Source organism: Cavia porcellus, unplaced genomic scaffold (genome assembly GCF_034190915.1).
Source record: "Cavia porcellus strain 051 isolate PalLab524CR breed Dunkin Hartley unplaced genomic scaffold, mCavPor4.1 scaffold_28, whole genome shotgun sequence".
Classification (NCBI taxonomy): Eukaryota; Metazoa; Chordata; class Mammalia; order Rodentia; family Caviidae; genus Cavia; species Cavia porcellus.
In genome coordinates this window covers 30,858,098-30,883,699 of record NW_026947511.1, presented here as the reverse complement: position 1 = coordinate 30,883,699, position 25,602 = coordinate 30,858,098, and the positions used below count along the sequence as shown (strand labels likewise).

At 42.7% G+C, this 25,602-nt stretch overlaps 2 protein-coding genes across 7 annotated transcripts in view; one reads left to right on the top strand and one right to left on the bottom strand.

Annotated features, from left to right (window-relative positions):
• Positions 1 to 2,047: 2,047 nt before the first annotated feature.
• Pla2g12b (phospholipase A2 group XIIB) lies at positions 2,048 to 21,252 on the top strand. 4 transcript variants are annotated; one of them, XM_063238659.1, is made up of 4 exons: positions 2,048 to 2,265; positions 13,482 to 13,558; positions 16,372 to 16,537; positions 20,752 to 21,252. In XM_063238659.1, exons 1-4 carry the CDS (start codon positions 2,055 to 2,057, stop codon positions 20,868 to 20,870), a joined length of 573 nt encoding a protein of 190 aa, XP_063094729.1. In that variant the 5' UTR covers positions 2,048 to 2,054; the 3' UTR covers positions 20,871 to 21,252. The 4 variants fall into 4 exon arrangements, with proteins under 4 accessions (XP_063094729.1, XP_023422471.1, XP_013012079.1 ...); XM_023566703.2 differs by having other exon boundaries at positions 20,749 to 21,252; XM_013156625.2 differs by having other exon boundaries at positions 13,482 to 13,570.
• Positions 21,253 to 23,093: 1,841 nt separating this feature from the next.
• Oit3 (oncoprotein induced transcript 3) overlaps positions 23,094 to 25,602 on the bottom strand; it is a 28,200-nt gene continuing 25,691 nt past the window's right edge. For all 3 annotated transcript variants that reach the window (XM_003473600.5, XM_063238653.1, XM_013157031.3), the window contains exons 8-9: positions 25,121 to 25,220; positions 23,094 to 23,855 (exon numbers count right to left, since the gene is read on the bottom strand). In XM_003473600.5, the coding sequence (XP_003473648.3) occupies positions 23,682 to 23,855; positions 25,121 to 25,220 (274 nt within the window). In that variant the 3' untranslated portion in view covers positions 23,094 to 23,681. The remainder of the gene's footprint in view (positions 23,856 to 25,120; positions 25,221 to 25,602) is intronic.

Here is a 25,602-nt window from a genome sequence, read left to right as displayed (position 1 = left end):
AAACTCTTCAGAAGTGATGTTTCCTTTGAAACTTTTGGATATATAGTCTCATAAGGGTGTACATATTTTCTCAAGGGTTACATACACACTTCTGAATCATGGGGAACAACTAATTATCACTGTTACTCTTGGCCCTGTGATTGTTTGATGTGTATCACTTCTGATACTTCTGGCCAGCAGTAAGCTTCTTTACTACATAGTTTGTACGTGTTTCTGTCTTCCAAGATATTTACTGCAGAGGCAGGCAGAGTGATGGCTCCATTAATTCCAGTTTCACTGGGAAGGATGTCTGGCATTTCCAGTGATTTTTAGTCAAGCAGACTTATGGTCTGTGATATGGTCTTGTAGTGTTTTAGTTTCCTTGGCCCCTTGCAATGACCTGCAAAAGATCCTTTATTAGTGAGTCAAACCTACACATTTAAAACACAGCTTCCAGCAGAATCAACCGTTTGATCAATGTAACTGATCAATTAAAGAATTTTTGGAAGCTGCTAAGATGCTAAGAAAGAGCATGTGAGGAAATATAGGAACAGAGCTTTATTGGTTTGTTAAAGATCATGTCTGGATTGCATCTGTTGTACAATCATGATTATTGGTGAGCACTTTCTATATCATAGCTATGGCATAAGATATCCTGGATTTTCTGAATGATTTCCATCCCTATCTTTTCTGAAAATCAATATTGTCTGCATACAGCTGTTGTGATTTGTCGGTGGCTGTTCTATTTTATTTTAAAAGTTATTGGAGAGCAGGTGTTAAGAATCCTTTTCATTGAACTATTTTAATTACATGATGTCTAATACATACATGAGAAAGTAGATCGAAAAAGTATACATGCTTTAAAATACTGAATGACACTGTTAACATCATAGTTTTCCCTTTTTTTAAACTATGAAGCTTTTTTTAACCATTGCCCCTCCCAGAATCAGGCTTTAGACAGATTCCTTATCGAAAAATAAGCAAAGTAATTGCTCTGTTATTTTCTAAGGAGCTTTTTAACTATGTGAGAAGAGGTATTGTTTTTTACAGGCCACTGATTTCATAGGTACTATTTCCTCATATGACAATAAGCAACTACAAACTGCAAGTGATGCCAAAACCCTAGATTTCAGGCAACAGTCTTACAGCCTCCAACCTCAGTCTTTCTGGTCAACACTGCAAAGAAAATCCACAAGAGAGCTGAGTGCCCCAGAACCGTCCCCGTTCTTAGCTCTCAGCGTCTTGTGATCTGACCAGGCTGACTGCACAGCTACCGCTGCAAACAGAGCCCAAAATGCCCCAGCCCTGGGACTACATTCAGGACCTTTGCTGGAGTAGAGGATTTGAGTCTGAGCCAAGGAGGGACCAACCAAAAGCTGGAGCTCTGACCTGAACTCCTACCTAACATGTACCTAGCACAAATGCCCTCAGATCTTATCCTGACTCTTGGCAGGGTGACCCTGGGATCCCACCCCAGCCCTTTATACTCCCTCCTGAATCCCCCCAGAGAGTGGAGGTAGGGGACTGGCTGAGGGCTGTAAGACCTTGAGAAAGCTCTCCTGACAAGAGGCTGGCCTTGTGGGACCCGATGGATAGTTTCACAAACTGTGAGGGCAGAATTCCTTGGACTCAAACTGGGTGGACAGGGGGGCACATCTGTAATCCCAGGACTCAAGGAGGATTGCTTTAAGTCTGAAGCCAGCCTGGATACACAGTGAGACCTTGTCTCAAAAATCAGACAAAACCAGAATTCTCAGGGTCCCTTGCCCTGCCTCCTAGGAGCCAGCCAATGTCTCCCGCTCTGGCCATGGAATCCACTTGCAAGAGTTCTCCCTCTGCGCCATCCCTGGACAGGCCCTCCCACGGCCTCACCTTTGCCCTCTAATTGCCCTGATCTCATCTCAGCCTCCATAGCTGTGTTTAAAGTCCACCTCTGGGGAACACAGATTGAGTGTTCCGGATAATCTCGTGCGGGGTGCCGCCTGACATCCGGCCCACGGCTGGGCTGTACCCCTGGATTCCTGGGACGCTGGCTGGGCTCTGAGGACAACACTCGGGACCTGTCTGTCTGCAGGATGAAGCTGGCCACCAGCTTCTTGGTCTTGTGGCTCAGCGTGGGGGGAGCCCTGGCTCAGAGCGACGCTGGCCCTGAAGCTGAGGAGTCTTACTCTGACTGGGGTCTCAGGCACCTGCGGGGCAGCTTCGAATCCGTCAACGGCTACTTCGATTCCTTCATGGAGCTGCTGGGAGGGAAGAATGGGATCTGTCAGTACCGGTGCCGATATGGTGAGTGGGTGGCTTGTCTTCCTGCCAGGCTGTCACCAGGGCCCTGCAGTGTCCCCACCTGCCCTGTGCTTTCTCACCATAGACCACACTGGGGGGTGGGGTTGGAGTGGGGGAGAAAATGCAGGCTGCCCAGTGAAATAAGCAGCTAGTGAATTATGGCCGATAAAATAGTTGTGATATAGTCATCCTGGCAAGCCGGTGGGAGGCTTCTTGTATTTTACCTGACAAACCTTCTCTGGGGCTATTTCTCTGCATTTATTGGGAGGCAGGTCCTGAAAAGCAGCAGGACCCCTGGACAAAGAGTGTAAGGGGCTCTGAGGGCTCCTGGAGAGTAAACAAAGCTGAGCATGTAGAGATTCTGCAACAACTTCCTTGGCAGCTCCTTACTGCCCCTCATGGGCACCAACTTTCCTGAATCTTCTGCCCCATCAGTGGTGGCTACCCACCAGGAACACCTACCCCTTCTCTGCCTGAGTTATAAAAGGGGGTGCAGGCAGCTAGGGCATGGCCTGGCTGCCTGAGGGAAAGATGCCCCTGGGCCAGGTTCCTCCTTCCCTGGGCATATGGGAGCAGAATGCCAAGCCCTGGGCCTCCCACCCTGCAGCTCCATATAATTTTAGAGGTGGATGTGTTTTGGTGGTGATGGGTATGGAAGCCAGGCCTTGTAGGCTAGGCAGGCTCTCCACCACCAAGCCACACCCAGCCTTTGAAACTGTTTTTGGAAAGGAGTCTCATTGGTGTAATGGTTTGTTTATCCAGCATTCTATCCTGGGCTTAGAGATGAAAATGTGAAGTCAGCTCCACCTAGCAGGTTGGCATATTTGAGAAACAGTTTCAACAGCATGCTTCCAAGAGACTCAAAACAGTATACACTTGTTGGGTTCACCCTTCGATCCGTCATTACTGAGCAGGGGAAATAGCTTTCTCATGCACCAAGAATGACTAGCAAATAATGGTTAATTATGGCTCCAGAATCAAAATTTTTTACAGCATAGAAGTTTTAAACTCCATAAGAATAGGGGGAAATAAAAGACTGCCTCTGACTGCAAAACCATCACAGGGCAAAACCCTGGCCCATTATGGTCCCACTTAGATCTCTGAGCCATGTGTTTGTACTTGGTGCATTGGCCAGGTTAGGCCCATGTGGCTCACCCTGCGAGCTAGGAAATGGTTAACTCACTTCAGGGACTGGGGTCAACAGGGGTGTTTTCCTTCCTAGAGACAACTCAGCTTAGAAATAGATAACAGTGGGATTAAAAAAAAAAAAAAAACACATCAAGACCCAAACCATCCTTTTCTTCTTTCTCTAAAATGGCACCAAAAGATTTTTGGCAAGTTCAGGTTGCAGCGTGTTCCGTTCTGACTGGACAAGTCCAACTTGCCAGCAGCACCCGATGACCTGAAAGCAAATAACCCCTCACTACACCAAGCAAGACCTGCCTGACAGTCAGGAAAACGGGTTAAACCTAGTTACCCTTGGACCCCCAGGAAGCTGAGAACCAGGAGGCTGTGCCCAAAAATACCTTCTCTCCTTGACTGTGAATCCAGCAAACTCTTGAGCAGATAATACCTAGTCACCGTCCCTGCCCCTCTTCAGTTTGCTTAGTGACACAATTCTCAGGCATGAGACTTCTCCAGAGGCTGGTTGTCAAACTCAACTTCACACCTCAGTCCCCCTGCCGCCCCCCACCCCACCCACTCGCCGTATTTAAAGTTACCGGTCCCGCCCCTAGCGTTTCTGATTGGTAGGTCTGGCACTCTAATTTGCATTTCGAATGCTTTGCATATGGGGTGGTCCAGGGGCCACTCTCTCTGGGGCCACATAGAAAAAAGCAACTTTACAAACTGTTCTCTTTCTCTAAAAGCAACAATTTAGCAACAGTACAAAGAAAAACAAAAGCTACCCTTGATTAGTACCTCCCATTGTTTGAAGCGGAGGTTCTCTACCCTGGCTACACTTTAGCTGCAACTGGGGAGATATTTGATAAAGTCCTGGCATCAAATCAATGAAGTCAGAACCCCTGTGGGCAGGTCCCAGAAGCTGTTTTTACCACTCCTCAGGTGATTACAGTATGAGGCAGGAGCAAAGACATCGCTGGAATCCTCAGGTTAAACTATTCAGGCAGACACAGGTGTTTTTGTGTGCGGGCAGCCAAGGCAGTGCCAGTGTTGCTTTTTAGGCTTTTTGTTTACATCAGTTCATTTTCAAGTCAACATACAGAACCAGAACTTGCCAAAGGCGTTGGCTGTGACAATAATGTGTGTGTCACAGCTCTGCTGGTATTAAGGGGTCGACTACAGTGCAAAAGAAATTCCCCTTGAGGATTCTTTATAAACTCTGTACTCAGAGGTTCTGATCCAGTCCGGCTGTGGTCGGACCTGGGGCTGCATTTTCTTTTCTTGACGCAACGCAGGGGTTCAAACCCAGGAACTCAGGCATGGCGGGCCCTCTACTACTGAGCTACACCCCAGCCACATGGAACTGGGATTTTAGCAGGAGGTCCCTGACGAAACCCAGTAGTGGAAAACTGATCGTTTGAATGAAACCTGGGGCAAGTTTCTTGACTCTCAACCTCAGTTTCTTCAGTAGCAACACATTTTATAAACGCCATGGGAAAGATGGTCTGGTGAGCAGCTTAGCCTCATTCAGGTTGTCTGGGTTGTCTTTCAACATACCGCAAACCAATCCCCCAATCCCAGTTGCTGAGCCACACTCTCTCAGTTTCCAGAAGAAATGCCTTGAAGCAGCAAGAGCAGAAGTGTTCCCTGCCAATAAAGGTCTCTGAAGGAGGGTTGCTAGAATTTTATGTCTTGTAAATACAGTCCGTAGTGTTACACTTTAATAAGAGACTTTCAAGATGAATTTCCTTTGGGGGTTAGTTTCAAAGAAAAAAAAATATCTTTAAACAGCAGTCTTTAAACTAGTCGTGTTGGGACATACCTGTAATCCCAGCACTCCAGAAGGCTGAAGCAGGAAGATCACACATTTTGGGCAATTTAGAAACTTAGCTAGACTCTGTGTCAAAAATAAAAAAATGAAAAAAAGGTCTGGGAATTTAGTTCTGCACAAAGGTCCTGGTTCAATCCCAAGGAGAAAAAAAATAATCTTTTAAAACTTCAATCAACAACTATTGTATATGTGTATGAGGTGCCAAGTGATGATGTTTTGATCTTTAAATACACTGTAGAAGGACTCAATCACCTCACCGATTTATTTTCTTATGGCAAGAATGTTAAAAGTCTATTCTTTTTATCAATTTTGAAATATACTATACATAATTAACTGTGATTATCATGCAGTACAATAGATTACTAAAATGTATTCTTTTTGTCTACTGGAATTTTGTACCTATTTTTTTTTTTTTTTTTCTGAGACAGGGTCATACTATGTAGTGCAGGCTGGCCTCAAACTCACAAGTTGATCCTCTTGCCTCAGCCTCCCAAGTGCTGAGATAACAGGCATATACCACCATATCTGGCACATTTCCTGCTCCTTCCCCCCTCCCTTCCCCCAGTCTCTGGAAGCTTCCTTTCTACTCTCTGTTTCTATGAGATGAACTTTTTTAGGTTCCTTATATCAGTGAGAGCATAGTTTTCATCTATCTGGCTTATTGCGCTGGAATGATGTTCTCCGATTCCACCTATGTCATCAGGAGAGAGACAGGCTCTTCATTTTAAGGACTGAATGGTATTATGAGACTGAAACTCTGTGTTTCTTTCACCTGTTCATCTGCTGATGGACACCTAACTTGCTTCTTGTTTCTTGTCTTCGAATTAAAGCTGCAGTGAGCGGGGAGGTACAAAAATCTCTTTGGCATGCTAATTTCCATTCCTTTGGGTATTTATCAGGGGTGAGATTGCTGGGATCACACCCTAGTTCTTATTTTTAGTTTTCTGAGGAACCTCCATACTGTTTGCCAAAATGACTTTGCTAATTTACCCTTCTGGGAGAGCATAACCCTTGACTCGGGACAGAAAGGCCCAAGAGTTTTTACTGCTCTTTTTAGTAAGGAAATTGAGCCCACGGAGGGGGTGGGGGCTGACTCAGGAAGCAGTATACATACGTGGCAGGACTCTTGGGTTCCACTGCCAGCTCTCTCCTCGTCTCTCTCCTGGGTGTCTTTCAACTATTTTATGGTGTTTTGCTTTATTCAGAAGGTTTTAAGTTTTATGAGACCAAATCTGTCAGTCTCTTTATGGCCTCTGAATTTTACCTCTTGATTAGCAAACCATTCGCACTTCAAAAATACAAGAATCTTCTGCAATTTAAGCAGGCATGGTGAATATATAATAAACGAGGGTGGCGGGGTCCCAATAAAACTTTTTTATGGGCACTAACATTTGAATTTCATATAATTTTCATGTATCATAAAATATTATCCTTGTTTTGGCTTTTTTCCAAACCATTTAAAAATATAACAGCTATTTTTAGTGGGTAGGCTACACAAAACAGGCCGTATGGGCCGGGCCGGGCCGGGTCATCCTTTGCCAACCCTGGAACTAGACTTTTGGTGGTCAGCCTGCTGCTCCTATAGAGTCCCTCCAGGAAGCAACACAGAGCACAGGTAGGGCTCATGATTGATGCCCATGCCCCAGGCATCAAACTGAAAACTACTCACTCTGTAATTTGAGAATATTATTTATGCCTGGAACAAGCCATCACCTTTATTTTATAGAAATTGTACTTCATGCTTTACTGCTAGGCAGAATTTCTGCAGCTAATTTAAAACATTGCATACAATAAAAAAGCCTTCACCAGCAGGACGGACACACTGCTTAGCTCACTCGACCTATTCTGCATCCCTTGTGTCATACTCACACAGCGAGGCCACTCGGACTTTTCAGTGCAGAGCATTTCTTATGGTGACTTCAGGGCCGAGGACCAAGGTTTTAGTGCTCAGAGACAGGCAATGTAACCATCACCTGTCAGATTCGGGAAGCGGGCACTGAGCAGCCTGCAGAGAGCTATGCAAGAGCTGCAGATGCTGCCTTGTGTTCAAAGGAATTCCAAAAGTTGTACCCTGTACTCCAAGTAGCAGGGTGCTCCCATGAATTTCGGGCTGAAGGTCCTATGATAAAGAACATCTGGGGGGCCAGGGATTTAGCTCAGCGGCATAAGTGCCTGACTTGCAAGCACACAGCTGTGAGTTCAATCCCCCTTCCCAAAACTAAAAAACAAAAAACAAAAAATGTTTAAAATTTAAGAACATCTAACAAAAGATTTCTACCTTAAGTGTATTCCACACACAGATGTAGGATCCGGTTTCATACAGCGGGGTAATCATACAGCGGGTAAGCATGGCCTTTGGTCAAAGCTGAGCAACACCTAAATACTGGTTCTCAACCATCTAGGGATGCTGAGAACCACAGAGAAAGCAACTGGGGAGGGCAGGGTTGTAGCTTTTGGAGAGCACATGCTTAGCCTGGGTGAAGCTGTGGGTTCCGGGGCTAGAACAATAACATCAACAGAACCAAAATGGAAAGCCAAAATTGAAAGGACTACACTGTAGTTACATGACACAGGACAAAGGAATTCTCTTCAAAGAGTGCACCATGTGCACTGTGTGAACAGTCTATCATAAGAAAAAGTCAATCGACAATAAAAATGAGACTTAGCAATAATAAAATAATATGAATATTTGAAATTATTAGAGAAATAAATAGAAAACATAAGTTTTTAAAATGGAACTAAAGAACTAGGAGTGGTGGTGCACACCTGTAATCCTAGTACTCAGGAGGCTGAGACCTGGGGATCGCTGTGAGTTCAAGGCCAGCCTGGGCTGGTTAGTGAGTGGGAGGCCACGCTGAACTGCACAGTGAGACCCTGTCTCAAACCCTGTCCTGCAAAAAAATTGGAACTAAAAAATGAATATGTAAGTTAAAGAGAACTGAATAGAGTTCAAAGAAATGAAAATTATAGTTATTGAAAGACAAATCGCAGTCAATTGATCAAATAGCAGATTAGTCAAACTAGAGAATGTTAGTAACACCAAAAATAGATTTGATGGAGTTTGAGGGAATTTAGTACAAAGAGAGAAAAAAGATAAAAAATATGAAATTGGGATTAAGATTCAACATTCAAAAGTAAGAAGCCCAAAAGAAAAAAAATTAAATATAATGAAGGAAAGAAAATATTTACATAATGACTGCGAATTTTCCAGAAGTGAAAGAAACTTTTCTTCTGGTCATTCTGAACAGGGTAAAGAGAACACTCCATGTCTCAGTTCACTGTAGTGAAGCAGGAGGAGGAGAGGGTCGGACTGCTGTGCACAGCTGGTGGGAAGGAAATGGTGCAGTGGCTGTGGAAAGCAGTTTGGTAGATCTTCAAAAAGTATGCACAGGGTTACATTATGTCTCAACAAGTCTATCTTTAAGTGCCTCCAAAACACTGAAAATAGATACTGATGCAAAGCTTGCACAGTTTTTCATTGCAGTACTACTCACAATAGCCAAAAGGTAGAAACAACCCAGATATTCATTAATGGATGGAAGAACACGCAGACTGGTATATCCCAGAGTTATTCAGCTCTATGGACAGTACAGCACGGATGAACTCTGAGAACACTGTGCTAAGTGAAAGAAGGCAATCACACAACCTTTGAAGGAGATTCAAAACAAGGAAGAGGAGATTCAGCTTCCACTAAGGCATTAGGACACAACAGAGGGCAGCAGCCATTTGCAAACAGGAGAGGGCCTCGCCAGACGCTGAACCTGCTGGGAATTCTGATCTTAAAGTTTCCAGCCTCCAGAACTTCAAGGAAAGAATTTTCATTGTTTAGGTGACCTGGTTCATGGTATTTTTACTATAGCAGCCCAAACTGATTGAGGCAGGGAATGACTACTTCCTGGGTGCAGGGTCTCCTTTGGGAGTCGGGGGATGATTTGGAGCCAGATGGGGGCGGGTTGCATCACATCATGAATGCACTGAACTGTATACTTGAAGGTGATTTTTTAAAAAATTCATCTCAATGAAAAAAGAAAATAAACATGAAAAAAATCCATGGAAAAGGAGAGAATATTTGCAAATCACGTATCTGACAAGCACTTGTTTCTAATATATATAAAAACTCTTTTTATATATAAAAACCCCTTATAACCAAATACTCAAAAGAAAACTCAGTTACAGATTGGTTAGAGGATTTGAATTCCCAAAGAAGACATTCCCAAATGGCCGACAGGCCCGGGGAAAAGCTGCTCAACATGATCAATCATTAAAAAGATGCAAACCAAAACTGCCGTGAAACATATTTCACACCCCTAGATTGGCTGTGAATCAAAAAGACAGAAAATAAGTATTAGTGAGGACGTGGAGAAATGAAGCCCTTACATATTGCTGGTGGGAATGTAAGATGACTCAGCCACTCGGGAAAACAGTTACTGAAACCCTTAAGCAGAGTCTCCATATGGCCCAGGAATCCCCCTCCTTTGGAGAAGTGTATGTCCACACATTTGCATATATTTGTGTGTACACATACTTGTAGTAGTAAGTGCTGTATAACAGGAAAAGTGAAAAGCAGTTCAAATGTCCATCAACTAGTACTGGATAGACAAAATGTAGTCTATCCATACGTGGAATTCTTCCTGGTGATAAAAAGATAAGACATACCAGGGTGCGCTACTGCATGCAAGAACCCAAAATACATCATACTAAGGGAAAGACGCAAGGCACACAAAGGTCTGTATTGTATGGTTTGATTTGTGAGGTGGCCAAATATTTATAGAGATGGTATATTTAATGATTGCTTAGGGGCAGAGGTGGGAGAGACAAAGTGTGATTTATCATGGCTGTGGAGTTTCTTTTTGAGAGCATAAAAATGTTCTAATAGCTTTGTGATGATGGCTGCAGAACTCTATGAATATAATAAAATCATTCAATCAGTCACATTGAATGGGCGAATGGATGCTATGTGAATTATATATCAATAAAACTGTCATAGGAAGTTACAGAATGAAAAGATCAATATCATAATGGCCATTGCATTTGTTATGTATCATCAAGGCACAAGTTACCCCACAACTTAGAGGCTTAACATAGTAAATGTTGTATCACACAGTTTTTGAGGGTCAGGAATACTCGGTGGCTTTGGTGGGCGGCTCCACCTCCAAGCTGCTGCCAAGGTCACAGTCACAGCTGCCACTGGAGATGAAAGGGGCTGTAAGAGGAGCTCCTTGGCAGGAGGCTTTGGTTCTTTGCCATGGTCCTTCCTGAAGAAGAGGCGGGGAGAGGGGAGAGGAGAGAAGGGAGAGAGAGAGAACATAGTATCACAGTCTTTTATAATTGAATCTTTGAATCTACCCAACTTTACTTCTGCCATATTTTCTTGGTTATGAAGACTAGTCTTGAGACAATAAATGGCAGTCCTAGTGATAAAAAGAAATGAAGCACTGATAGATACATGCATCCATACTAGGACATGGGGATCACTGGAGCCATTTTGGGCCAAAATCTTACACCTCATGTAACACAGTAACCAATATCCAGCACTGGTGGGAACCACTCATTTTCTGCCAAGCCTTTCTTTCCTTTTCTACAGGAATGAGTACCTCCTCTCATTTTCAACTGGGGTCCTGGATGCTTACTTTGAGTAAAGTCTTCATTTCCTAGCTCAGCTGTTTGAGTAAAGTCTGGTCAAAGGGAACTAAGAGGAGGTGATGTGAGTCACACTTGGTGTGTTTGTTAAAAGAAAGGAAGGATGGACCCTTCTCATTGCTCCGTCCCTCTGCCGGTAACATAGATGCGTTGGCCCAGGTGTCATTTTGGACCATAAAAACCAGGGGCTACAGTGAGGGCTGGTAGCGCAAAAATCTAGATGTAGCCTGGGTTCCAGATAAGTGCAGCTTTTCTGTACTTGCCTATAACCATTCTAGGTGAGAGGTGCTATTGTGTTTAAGGATCTGAATAAGATAGGCATACAAGACATGTGAAAGACAATATGGGGGAAATTACAACACTCCTTTGGGGCTGGGGATTCAGCTCAGTGATAAAAGTGCCTGCCTGGCAAGTGCAAGATCATGCGTTAGAGTCCCAGGACTCCCCTCCCCCAAATTACAACACTCCTTTGAAGCTCTAGAAAGAACTAAGTAAACGGCAAGCAAGTACTATGCCCATGATTGGGAATACTGAGTATCCTAAACAGGTAGCTGTCTAGAAATTCTAAATTCAATGGATTGTCGTGCAAAATCCTGACAATATGGCAGAATTTGGTAAGTTGACAATAAAATTCATATGCAAGAGTAGATGTCCAAAAATAAAACAGAAAATTTTGAGGAACTATAAGGAGGAAGGCCTTTAAAGTATAGATTTATTTATTTATTTATTTTTTGTCTTTTTCATTTTTATCGGTACCAGGGATTGAACTCACGACCACCTGCTTGCAAGGCAGTGCCGCTGAGCTAAATCCCCAGCCCCTAAAGTATAGATTTAGAATCTAAAACTGAAAATGGAATGACATGTTATAAAAGGGCTTCAACTGCACCTGAACTGTAATATTTAATTAGATAGAAAAATATTTACAGCAAGCTTGGTAAATGTTATTGCTGTACACTAGCAAAAAGAGCTTCGTTATGTTTGTGTTATGCCTAAATTATATGACCAAAGTACCTGTAATGCCCCCATACTGTTCTGTATGTGTCATTCTTTCTGGATGACCTAATTGATATGTTAATCAATGCTCCCCTCTGTAAAGAATTGTAAATTCCTGGGAACCTGACCAAATTGATATGTTAACCATTGCTGCCCTCCACAAGCAACAGATGTTATCTAAAATTGAGTGCTAAAATAAGTTGACAAAGGATTGTTAATTCCTGTTAGACTTCTCTGTCCTCTGCAAAGGGAAACTAAGGTCTTCCTCAGTTCTTAGCAGATTTCCTGATCACGCCCATCACCCCTTACTTTGTAAACTGTGCTTTCTACAAAAAGTCCGGAAAGTTTAGAGGGAGACACACAGCTTTTGCAAATTCCAACTGCACTGTGTCGCTGGGCTCAGGATAAAATAAATCAGTGCTGCTTTTTAAAAACATGTCTTGTCCCATTTTTTGGACTCGAGGTTGGGGGTGTAAAGTGTTTGTTTATGGATTACAAGAGTTATCATTTATTATACTTATAATACACGAGTCCATAGGTGTTTATTTCTCTTACTTTTCTTCAGTCTTGAGACATTTCATAATATAAAATAATTTAAAATACCTGGGGGAAGGAAAAGGAAGGAAGGAAAGGAGAGAGAGAGAGAAAGAAAGAAAAGGAAAGGAAAGGAAACAACCTGCCATTTGCCTCACTCTGAAGATTAATTCTTAGGCTATTTGTTTGTGCTTGTGGTTTGTCTCGCATCTCCTAAGAAGAGCAGAGATGTAGTGACAGTCTGGAGACACCGGAGAAATCTGCTTACTCTATGATGTTAGGCAAATTATGCGACTTCTTAGTCCCTGTTTTTCTTATCTGAATAAAGGGATAAAATATCCAAAGCAGAGGATTCCCCTAAGGTCATTTCAGGTCAAGGTTATCTTTACTTGTGATGACTACCACGGACACACTGATAAAGCTTCTTTCCACATATTTTCAGAATGATAAATTAACACAAAAGTGATTAGGAGAAATCAAGAAAGCCAGAACTTTAAGACTCTTTACTTAATTCAGTGATACAAATGCATTGTATTTGGGGTGTTTTCTTTGCTCTTGCGTCAAAATATTTTGTCTGCATTTGGAGAATCTTGCTAAACTCCCTTCAAGTTAGTCTTAAACGCTTTACAGGTACTATTTTGCAAGGGCATTACCAGGTGTTTTGTTCCATGTGCAGTGTGTGGCCTTACAGTAGCTGGAGAAATTAAAAGAACATGAGGTTTAGGTTGGTTTGGCCGTAGCCTTTATCTTCAAGGTTATGTATTAGAGAAGCATTAGAACTGTTACTAAAGGGGGCTGGGGATTTAGCTCAGCGGCATAAGCGCCTGCCTTGCAAGCAGGCAGTCGTGAGTTAAATCCCTGGTACTAACAAAAATGAAAAAGACCAAAAAAAAAAAAAAAAAAAGAAAAAGAAAAAAAAGAACTATTACTAAGTATTCATAAAATTCTTTGCGATTAGGAGAAAATGCCAGATGTGTTTGAGGTGTGAAACAATAGTTTTCGAAAGAAAAATGGAATATGCTTTTGGAAAATTTTTATTTGATGAATGTTCCCAAATACCTGATTTCTAACTATTTCTTCCCTCTTTTTCTCCTGCTAGGAAAGGCACCAGTGCCCAGACCTGGCTACAAACCTCAGGAGCCCAATGGCTGCGGCTCCTATTTCCTGGGTCTCAAGGTACCAGAGAGTGTATGTACTGCCTGCATCACATTCTTGCTTGATTGTGTCTAGTATAAATTCTTGGCATATTCTGAGTTATCATGGATATAAGCAAACGTCTGTGGGATCTAACTGAGCAAAGTAATTAGGTAGCTTAAATTGAATCTGTGGGAAGTGAGAACATTTTCAAAGATGCTATCTGATTTCCTTTCTCGGAGGCAGCTATCCCTAAGATAAATGGATCAGAATTACAATTCTGAAATCACAATTACGAGCCCCAGACTTAGGATATCCAAATGTAACTTAAAATAGATCTGATGAGTTGATTCATTAAAAGAAATTAATGATGGGATGGGGTTGGCTGGCACTGGGCAGTGAGAGCTGTTACTGTGTTGGTCTGACTTCTGCAAACTTCTGGCTTTACACTGATGGTCACATCAGCTGTGCTGGAGCGCAGACACCATAGAAGTCTGCAACTGTACCCACAGCTGTTGGTCAAATGTTTACTAGCACATTACTGACCAAACTCTTCTAAAATGAGTGACAAATTAATTTCCTTTTGGGGCTGGGGATTTAGCTCAGCGGCATAAGCGCCTGCCTTGCAAGCAGGCAGTCGTGAGTTCAATCCCTGGTACCGATAAAAACGAAAAAGACAAAAAAAAAAAAATTAATTTCCTTTCAGGCTCCTTGGAAGCCCTTTGGCTTTCTTCATTTTAGAAAAGAGATTTCACATAAAATGTAGCTGGAGGGGTTTGATATGTAAACTATGAACCTAAATTGTTTCTTAATAAGACTAAACTTCATTTTTCTGATGATGCAAAGATTTTACTTTGCAATAATTATCTAAGCAGCATAATGTGTATCCGTCTAACTAAAATGTCCCTCACCCATATAGCATTTTCATGCAAATTAGAAAATGATCCTTTTTTCTCAAGACAATTTTCTTCCATCTGTTAAAAATGCATCTTAACATACTAATTATGTTAGGAAAAAACCCGACCGCCCTTGTCTTGGTACTTTTCTTAGTAAATATATATATATATCTAGAATGTCTTGGAGGAAAGGGCCACCTTTGATATGGCACCTTGTGTTTTGCACCACCTGGATACCCAGCCCAGCACAACCACTAATAACTGTACTGATACCAAGGGAAGAAATCCTTCCAAATAGGTATTATATTAGAGAAACCATGCATTTTGGCAGTTGATTTAATAGCTATGGAAGCAATATGTATTCTATTATTAAGGACTAGTTCACAGATTTCTAGAACCAAACTGAATGATCAGCATACCTATGTAATTCACAGTTGTTTCTGTTGTGGTTTATGTTTTAGTTTTGGAGACAGCCAAGATTGTCTATTTCGGTCTCAGATAATGGGCAAGCAGGCATTTATCCTCAATTATAACACCCAGGCCTGTGCCTCATCTAATGAGTGAGAATAGATTATTATTCCTTAATAATATATATATATATATATATATATAATATATATATAATACAAAAATGCAATATATATAATCTAAAAAATTTTTATATATTGCATTATATATATATATATATATATATATATATATATATATATATTCTTTTCTTGAAGGGGCATTTTAAACTACCAGAGTCCTCATTCTGCTTAAAGATCCCCAGGTAGACAGGATCTATAACTACTCCTTCCTATACCATGAAGCCAGATGCACACAGCTACCTAAGTCCAAGTCTACATTGTCATACAAGCTGCAGAGAACCCTAAGCTGCTCTGTCCAAACTTACACACCCCCTGCTCCAGTCTATTTTGTAGAGCACACAGTGATTACTCTGCTCTGATCCCAGCTCTTATCACCTCTCCACTTTGCTCCAGATGCCTATCAAATCTAACTACTTATTTGTAGGTCAAGGCCATCATCTTGCCTTTTTACCTAATTAAAAAAGTTTTATTTTGCTTTGCAGTGCTGGGGATCCAGCCCAGGATCCCACGCATGCCCAGAAATTGCTCCACCACTGAGCTACACCCCATCTCAAACCTTGTTATGTATTCACACAGGTGGGCACACTTCCATAGGCATTTTATCTTCTCCTAAAACATTTGAAACACTAAACAAACTTGCTCACATTGTCTGCTCATTTCCTTTCTCCGTCTGCTGTATCCTGTCTTCACCTCTCATAATCCTCTATTAGTCTTCTTTCAAAGGCCTCTTTAAAAGTCCCATCTCAGAAGTTGGCATGCGGCATTCTATTATCTTAGTGACTCGGATTTTTTTGGCCACAGAATTTACAGTTGTTCATAGGACACTTAGCAGACGTGTGCACAGGCATTATGTGTGTGTGTGTGTGTGTGTGTGTGGTGTGATTTGGCCATGGTCCCCTTTGTTCTGCACCCCTTTCTGCCTCCTGCATACAAAGAGACACCTTTCAAGTGGTGCTGTGTGATGGGATGTGTCCCTGAGATTTTCCAGTGATCTCTTGCTCAACTGAAGCTGAGTTTTTTTTTTTAATGTCTTTTGCCCCTGAAATGGTTTTATCAAACAAAATCTAAGTGGAAATATTAACCTAAATTTTAACTGAGTCTGTAGTCCTGCAGTACTATCCTCTTGACCTCTCCTAGTCTCTACTTTCCATTACTGTTGCAAAACTAGTAATCTACTAAACTGATAGCTAAACAACAGTAAGAACTCCTGTGCTGCGACTCACTTTATCTTACCAAACCATCGGCATTTCTGAACTGAAATGAACAGGTAACAGTCATTTGAGGACAGGCTAGCTCACGCCAAGGTGGGCATAGCTGCCTGAGGTCATCCTTAGTCTAAACGTGGCATTTTCCTCCTTCCCTTTTGCAGATGGACTTGGGCATTCCTGCAATGACCAAGTGCTGCAACCAGCTAGACGTCTGCTATGACACGTGTGGCGCCAACAAGTATCGCTGTGACGCCAAATTCCGATGGTGCCTCCACTCCATCTGCTCCGACCTTAAGCGGAGCCTGGGCTTCGTCTCCAACGTGGAAGGTAGGTCTCCTAAGGACACTTACTGGGCGCAGGGAGCTGGGCTGTGTTTCCACAGAGAGGTGGCCAGAGTCCTGTGCTCAAAGAGATGGTCAGAGCGCAGGGAGCTGCTCTCTGGAATGCAGTGACGGGGCAGGATGGCCACTCCTTCAGGAAAGTTCTTGCTGTCCTGCCCATGGGCTGCTGGCCCTGCTCCCGGTGGAAGGGATCGCACCAGGCCTTCCCAGAGAAATAAAAATCTCCTATAGGACTGGAGCAAGATTCTCCCAGCTGGCCTGAGTTACTCATTCCATTGTTAAATAATTTTCCATATCAGTAGTTACCCTGCAGAGACCCACTGGTTTTGGCCTGAGCTCCCTTTTTTCACATTATGTTGTTAGTCAGGGTAGGAATTTTAAAAAACATCTTTGTGGAAAGCTTTCCATGTGCTTCAGAATAATTACTTTTAAATACCGCTTAGCTATTCAGTTTCCACCCTGACTCTGTAATTTCTTTTTCCTAGTTTACTTAGGAAAGGTTTTAATCTCGCAGCTTCCGAAACCAGGGCATTGCATCAAGTATTAGCATTTTATATTTTTAGAGGGGTGGAATTCAGGCTTATAAAGGGCTGGCCCTCTGTCACACACAGTCAGTGCCAGCAGTCACAGGATCTTGAGGCTGGTTCATAGATCAATGTCTAGAGTTAGTCCTAAAGTGAATGTGTAAGGACTTGGAAATATGAATAATTGATTTGGCTCTGAAAGGACAGACTCATTCTATCTATCTGCGAAGGGTAAAAAGCAGCCTGCTGCTAACCTAGGGTCAGGTCAAGTTACTGCCTCCAAGCAATGTCCTTCCTATAGATTTTTTTCTCCCCAAAAATCCTATAGATTTTTCTCTCTCCCCCAATATCTCTCCTTGATATTCCACTTGCTTGGTTATGGAAATTAGCCCCATCTCTATGCCCCATCCACTATTTTTATGCTTCGTGGATCTGATGGTCTGTAGTTTTTAAAGATTAAAAACAATGTGCATTCCCTTCCTGGTGCAGGCCTAGCCTGCCCCTGCCAGCATCATCGAAGAGAGTCCAGATTTCTCTCCTGAGCCCTGCACCACACACCACTGAGCTCAACAGCCCAAACCTTTCTGTCCCTTCAGTGCCCCCTGCTGGGAATGTACTGATTGCTCACGTCGGTATTGGTAAAACAACTTTATTATTATTTATTTTTGTGATTCATATACGATATAATCCACCCATTTAAATTCTTGTTAAATATGTTCAAAGTTTTGCAGTCAACCCCACAATCAGTTTTAGAAGTTCAAAAAGGATCCCCAGCCAGATAGCAGCCCTCCCTAGACTCCTGCTCAGCTCCGTGGATCTGCCCACACTGGACATTTCCCACAGACAATCTGTGGTCTTTTACACACACATATGATATGTGGTCTTCTGTGAGTAACTTCTGTTATTTAGTAACATCTATCCTTGTTGTAGGATGTGTCAGATTTTCATTCCTTTGTATTGCCGAGTAGCATTCCAGTGTTCAGCTTGAACACTGATGACTCTTTAGTCATCAGCTGATGGATACTGGGGTTGTTTCTATCTTTTGGTTACTAATACTGCTGCCACGAACATTTATGGACATGTTTATCTGGGAAGCTCTGTTTTCACTTCTCTTGGATATATATCTAGGAAAGAAACTCCTGGGTTACATGGTAATACTCGGTTTAATTGTTTGAAGGGTTGACAAACTGTTTTCCCAAATAGCCATGCCAGTTTACATTCCCACCAATAATGTATGAGAGCCCCAATTTCTTCACGCCCTCACTAACACTGATTAACGTCTGTCTTTTGATCTGTATGTGAAGGAGTAGTTCACTGTGGTTTTGTGTTGCAGCTCTCTGGCGACTAGTGATGTGGAGCATATTCCTATTGGCCATTGTGCAATGCTTGGGGAAACTGTCTATCAAATCCGCATCCCTTGATAAATTCTTTTTATTATTGAATTCCAAGAGTTCTGTATTTTTGATCCTTTAAGTATTAAGCATGATTGTCAGTTGTGGCTCTATCAGGTTGTAGAAGTTCTTTCCTTTTCCTAGTTTTTTGAGTGATTTGTTCATAAGAAAGGGTTCAGTGATTGTCAAATGTTTTTCTGTATCATGTGGTATTTGTTCTTTGTTCTATTAATTGTAATTCTATTAATTGATTTTAGTATGTTAAACCAAACTTATATTCTTAAAACAATCCTTACCTTGTCATGGCATATTTTTTTTCTATGTTACCAGATTCAGCTTACTAGTATTTTGTTAAAGATTTTGTATCTGTATTCATAAGAGACACTGGTCTAAGGATTGTTATTATTGTGACATCTTGATCTGGTTTTGGTATCAGAACAATAATGAGTTGGCAGTAGATTTCTACGTTTTGGGTGAATTTCACAAAGATTGGTGTTCTTTCTTTCTTCCTTGGTGTCAATTCTTTTTTAATGTCTGGTAAAATTCCTCAGTGAAGTTGTGTGGGATTGGGTTTGTTTGGGGGATTTTTAAATTCCTAATTTAAAAGTTTGAGTTAATTATTGTATTTATATACACTAGCTATCTATTTACACTTTCTATTTCTTCTTTAGCAGTTTATGTCTTCTAGAAATTTTCCCATTTCCCTTAAATTATGTATTTTTCTTGTAATCCTAATATTTAGTAGGCTGAGGCAGGAGGACTGCTGTAAGTTTGAGACCTGAACTACATAGCGAGATCCCATCTCAAAAAGACAAAGAAGTTTTTTCTATTTTTTGGCCTTCCCTTACTGTCCTTTGTATTTCTTTAAGATAAGCAGCGATGTCTGTCATTTATTTCTGAGTTTAGCAACTTGAGTCCTCTCTTAGTTTTAGTCTGGCTAAAAGCTTGTCAGCTTTTAAACATCTTTTCTATAAGCCAAACTTATTGAAATTAACCTTTTTAGAGTAGCTTATTTGGCATAATGTTTTCAAAATTTCAAGTAGCCTGTCTCAGTCCTTCATTTTCCTGATTATTCTTAAAGTTTCGACATAAAACACTGTAGTTTCTTTAATATGCCTTCCCTAATTAATAACCCTTACCCCTAAGGGAGAAGGACCCTTCCTGTGGGCTTCCATACCACGTTGGGCACATGGTCATTGTGGTTTAGTATAACTGACTGTTGACCTCACCACCCTGGCTCCTTCTTGGTCCAAAAGTGAAGCTCTAGAGTCCGGATGATACCTTTTGTCTTATCACTGACACCTAGGAGAGTGGCTGACCGACATATCCAACACAAACATGTGTGTTATCAGGTCCTGACCTAGATCCCTGAGTTTCCAAATGAGTGTATGGTGAAGGTTAAATAAAAAGAGACAAATTGTATGATTTTTAGGGTGCCAGGAGGGTCAAAACCCTTTAGGTGAGCTCGAGACTCCGAGGGCTAAGACAGTGTTCTCTGGACCAGCCCATTTTTATTAGGACTAAGACAAAAGGTGGGGAAACTGAGGAAGCACAGGAAATGAGCAGCGCCTGGGGAGTCACTTCAAAGACTTCCCCAAGTAGTAGGTTAAGCCACTTTAGGAGAACAGTCTTATCTCCAAGATAACATTTATGGTAGGATTGAGACTGCAGGAGTGTGATGCCTGCAGCAGTAAACTTCATTAGTGATGGAGCCAAGGTGTCTTCGGCTGTGGCCTTATCTTGCCCTTTGAGGTATCTCTGGCCTCACAGGCCACTACAGGCCTCAGCCAGGACCAACGATTCATAGAGGTTCACTTACTGTGAATCAGCTCCCATCGCCAGGCAAGAGGACCAAGGCCTAGGACAGACTCACAGATAAACATAGAAAGCCAATTAGTAAACTTTAAATCCTGCTCAGAGCTGTTGGATAGTGGTCCCCAACAGTGTTTCCCCGAAGATAAACAATTGTGCATCCCATTTTGAGCAAGGAAAGCTAGAGGAAATAGCAGTGTTACCTGAGGGAGCACTCTAAAATGGTGAGCACGCTAAGGAGATTCTGATAACTAACTACTATCGTGATCAGATGTCCCACAAAAGAATAGGCACTCAGAGAATTCCACTTCCCTGAATTGAATGGGAGCTTGTCTAAAAAGCGTCTCTTAAATGTGATTCTGTATCAGATGACTGACTCTGGGTAGCGTTATCATCCTGGAAAATATGCTGCTTCTTCACTACTTGAGATAATCCTCTGCATTAACTTGTATTCCTCCGTCTTTTTCAAGTAGCCTGTGATTCCCTGGCTGACACCGTGTTCAATACCGTATGGACCTTGGGCTGCAGGCCCTTTATGAACAGTCAACGGGCAGCTTGTATCTGTGCAGAAGAGGAGAAAGAAGAATTATGAGGCTGAGGTGGCTCGGCAGTTGTCAGTCTCAGAGCCGGAGCGGCGGATGTGTGTAATCCTCTCTCCAGCCGGTACGGGTGACACAAAGCAGGAGAAGCAAACAGTGCGTCAGGTCCTTTGAGGAAGGCTGAGAGATGCAGAGAGATGAAGCCAGCGTCGCTCTAACACTGTTCTTCCCGACCAAGACACGTTCACCTGGAAATTCAGTTCTTAGCAAAAAGACCACACTGCAAGCAAACCCTGCAATTCCTAAAACTGATCATTATATTCATAAGCAAAATTTTCAGCAGCCCAACCCTTTGGGAAGCAATGACTTTCCTTTGGCCTGGTTTCCTCAGTTGCCAGTGAGCAGCTCACATTTAATAAAGTACTTTTTAGAAAATGTGAACAGAAATGAATGAATTCCATTATCACCTGTGTTTCCATTTCACTTAGAAGAGAACAGAACCCAGCCTGGTAAGTTTCACTGTGGAGGGCCAACTGGATGGCCCTCCTTAAAAGAAGAATATTTGGCCCTGCCTCCGAGTATGTACAGAGCTGGCTAGGTTATTTGTCTATCCCTTCAATTGGCTTTCAGCAACAATGCAAATGGGTCTAGGCAAGGTGCTGATATTTAGTCTTTAAAGCAATCACAGGTCAGCGATGCCCCGCCTACAGCTTCCAAGTAACATGTGTGAGCTAGACCCAGTGAAGCTTTGCGGTCAGCTAAGAAGGAGCCTCAAGAAAAGAGGCTGTGACCTCTCAGGGCATGGACTATACATCAAAACACAGATCCCAAAACACGGGATGGTGCCCCAATCTGAGATATGCAGATTACTCTTTCTGCACTGGAAGTGGTAGTTTGGAATTAACTTATTGGAATTCCAATAACTTTCCTCTGGGGTTACAAATATAAACTTCCTGGACTTCGTCAAAGTCTATAAGGGCTTTGTATATCCAATGACAGTGATTCCCACCGGTGCAGAAGGGAGGAGAGCAGGTGGGTGGGCAGAGGCTCACCTGCTGAGGGGGAGCAGAGATGAAGGGCAGGCGGGTGGACTCAGGGATCTGAGCGGTCACTTTCCCCCTGTTTTGTTCCAGGTCTCCAGAGGTGTTTTAGTGGTGCTGAGATCTGAGATGCACGTGGCAAAGGCTAGGGAAACACCTGCAACCTTAGGGGCGTGAGAGACGCATGGGCATTCCCTAAATTATGTTTCTCATCATGAATATGGATTAAGATCACCTGAGGACCATATAGACCACGCATGGATGGACACTCAGGCTGTGCCTCTGCGCTGGTGTTTTATGAGTGTTTCCTTAGGTGATTCTGATGCCCAGGAGGGACTCGGGGCCACTAATGTACATTGACATCAGGGATCGGCCAGCTGTCTCCTGGCCAGATTCGGTCGAAGGCCTGTTTCTGTACAGCTTCTGACACTACGGCCATGCTCACATGTTCACAGTCTTGCTGGATTTGTCTACAGTTGTTTTGTGCTATAACAGCAGAATTGAACAGTTGTGAGTTGGTGTGTCCCTGGAGAAAAAAGGGTGCTAAGCTCTAATCTAAATCATTAACTCCTTTCCTTTCTTTTGTTAATTTCACCAGTTCTAATAGGAATTATTCATTGTAGACACTTTTAAAGAAAAAAGAATTTTTTCTATTTTTTTTTGGGGGGGGGTCTTTTTCCTTTTTATCGGTACCAGGGATCAAACTCACAACTGCCTGCTTGCAAGGCAGGCGCTTATGCTGCTGAGCTAAACCCCCAGCCCCCAATTTTTTCTAATCTTATATAAAGGCATGTTATTAACTGGCATATCAAGAAACTGAATTTAGCCAGGTATGACGGCCCATACCTATAATCCTAGCTACCAGGAGGCTGAGGCATCAGGATTGCAATATCAGGGCCAGTTTGAGCAAATTAATGAGACTCTGTCTCAAAAATAAAATTTTCACAAGGGTTGGGGGTGTAGCTAAGTGGTAGAGGACCCCTGGGTTGGATCCCTATTACCCACACATGCACTCACGCACACGCACACACACATACGGAGGTTGATTTTACTGCAGATAACATTTGTCATTGTGGCTTATGAAATTTATTTCAATAAAATTTATTAAGCACCAACAAGTATGATATAATTTTATACCTTTGTCTATTTTCTTACAATTTGAATTCCAATTTAGAAGGCATATAGTATCAAACTTTAAGTTTGCTAACTTTAGTCATTAAACCACTTAAATGCATGTTGAGTAACTTATTAATATTTATTAAGTGAAAATATTTCACCTATGGCAATAAAAACATCAAAAAATATTATGCAAAAGCAAAACCAAAGGGCATTTCCTTATTATGTATTGTTTTACTAATCAACTTCCAAGTCCCCTCTGACTATTTGGCTTGAATTGAAATTTTAAGGCATGATTATTATTTACATATCTATGGTTCACTGAGTATTTAGGTCATAATTTTAGCAAGTATTATTTCTTGGCTTCTAGCTTGAAACACTATAACCAGCTTCTGATTTTACTGCATCATACATGAGGCGTCTAATTGTAGGAAATACTGCAGGAGGTGGGCAAGCGTCCCTCTGTGTGGACAGCTTAGTTCTCTCCATTAGGAAGCTGACGGCCGCCGGAACCACACACTTAGCACAGCGTGACCTGTACCAACCTGTGGACCAGAAGCGGTGAGAGGCTCTGGGAGCTTGTCTAAACTCACAGTACATGGTCTAAAGAAGCTGGGTGTCCTACGAGTTCCTCTAACATCCTTGGGGGTGTGGCAGGAGCTCCCGAGAGGACAGTAGCCGGAAGGACAGACTCCGGTGTGTGGGGAATTAGTGTTCCCAGTCGATGCTGATGGGGCCGCCTGTCAGTATCTGGCTCTGCAGGCCAGCGGTGTCCTCTCCTTCCCCTGCTGCACGTCGCACTCGCTGGTGACAGCCCTGGGCGCAGCGGGATCTTGTGTCCAGCATTCCACAGACGAGAACTCGGCAGTGCAGAAAAACCTCCTGAAAAGATGTGAGGAGCTCAGCAAGGACGGCTGTGACAGCTGCCACTGTGGGCACCAGTGGGAGCCAGGGACCTTGCCACACGCTTCACAGATTTTCTCTTGCTTAACCCTAACAGCAACACTCAGGATAGACGTTACCATCCCCAGGTTACAGAGGAGTAAACTAAGACTTAGGGCAAAGAAGGAACCAGCCCGATCCACACATCAGTAATGCGGACAGCTGGACGTGGAGTCGCCCACATGCGTGACTTCTGCATGCGCTGGGACAGAAGAGACCTTTGTGAAGCAGCCTCTAACATTAACATCTCTGTTCTCACATCAAGGTCTGTGAGGAATCACTTACCGTCCACTGCCTGGTGGAGGAGGGAGTGTGGGATCTGCTGTCACCACGAGCAGTTTACTCTGGAGTGATCCTACCGCTGGAGAGGCACGGACACGGCTAAAGGCAGCGGGAGAAGCACGCTGGCCTCGGAAATCTCCTTTAGTTTACATGTTTTGGCAGTGCCAACAACAACAGGCACTTCCATGTAAATATATGGGTTTTTTAATGTAGCATAACGGAGATGATGTTCAGACAACATTTTTACAGTCTGCTTTCCACACACTTATCACTTTAATAACTGCTTACCATTGCATTCAATTGATATATGATGGCCCTTTAGCTCTGTTTGATTGGGTGTTTTTTTCTCCCTTAAAACAATGTTCTGTGAACATGATCAACAAACTTTTGTTTTTGAGAAACTGCCAAGATTGAAATTTTTAGATAAGAAAATATGATGGTTTAGTGGGTATTAATGCATATGGTTGATAACTTTCCAGAAAACGTACCAGTTTATACCACCACTGTATACTTATAGCCTTATATTACCATTTAGAATTTTTATGTTTACTGTGTATAAAGTGGTGCCCTATAATTGGCATTTAAAGTACTATTTTCACTTCCCATTTCCCGATTTGTCTTTTCTGTGAGTCTCCTGTGCATGTCTGTTACTGTGTAACTGACCACGCATTGGCTTTTTCGTCCATGCATGACCATTTATGCTCTAACTTATGATCCAACAGTGTTCTCTTGAACAAGCAGTTACTTTGTGGGATGGGGTGGGGATTGTGACACGCAGGGAGGCGTTAAGCTTCTCAATGGCCAACTTAACTGTATGATTCCCAGGGGGTCACATGGATCCTAACCCTGGGCTCTCACTAGGTCAACTGACCAAACAAGGGAGGCTCAGGTCTGGGGTTAGGTGGTAAAGGTGTTCAGCTTACCTTGTGATCTTTGCCCACAAACTTGAAGACAGGAACCTGGAAGTGCTTTGCTAGGTGATCCCGGGATGAGTACTGCTTCACTGAGTCATCCGAAACGCAGCTGAAAGCAGGACAAGTTGTACGTAAGAGTTGATCATTTCAGGCTGGGGATTTAGCTCAGCGGCATAAGCGCGCCTGCCTTGCAAGCAGGCAGTTGTGAGTTCGATCCCAGGTACCGATAAAAAGGAAAAAGACTTAAAAAAAAAAAAAAGAGTGAAGAGTTGATCATTTCCTTACAGATGGAAAAACACCCCTGTCCGCCAGGTTTGGCTCAAGAGAGGCACATAGGGTAGAGCGGGTTGGGTGCCTGCCAGCTTTTTGGGAGAAAGCAGATGAAATCCCCTCTTAGTGATGGCCTTGTGGGGCACTACCCTGCCTGTCCCGTCCTCCATTTGTAGATCCACCAACCAGGCAGAGCACTGCATGCCAGGTCAGTGTGTTTC

What these genes read in the sequence shown, in the direction of transcription:
- Pla2g12b (XM_003473782.3), top strand. Translation starts at nt 2,055, where the DNA reads ATGAAGCTGGCCACCAGCTTCTTGGTCTTGTGGCTCAGCGTGGGGGGA. An exon ending in TCAGTACCGGTGCCGATATG is followed by an intron (nt 2,266 to 13,481) that starts GTGAGTGGGTGG and finishes TTCTCCTGCTAG; the next exon opens with GAAAGGCACCAGTGCCCAGA. An exon ending in GTCTCAAGGTACCAGAGAGT is followed by an intron (nt 13,571 to 16,371) that starts GTATGTACTGCC and finishes TCCCTTTTGCAG; the next exon opens with ATGGACTTGGGCATTCCTGC.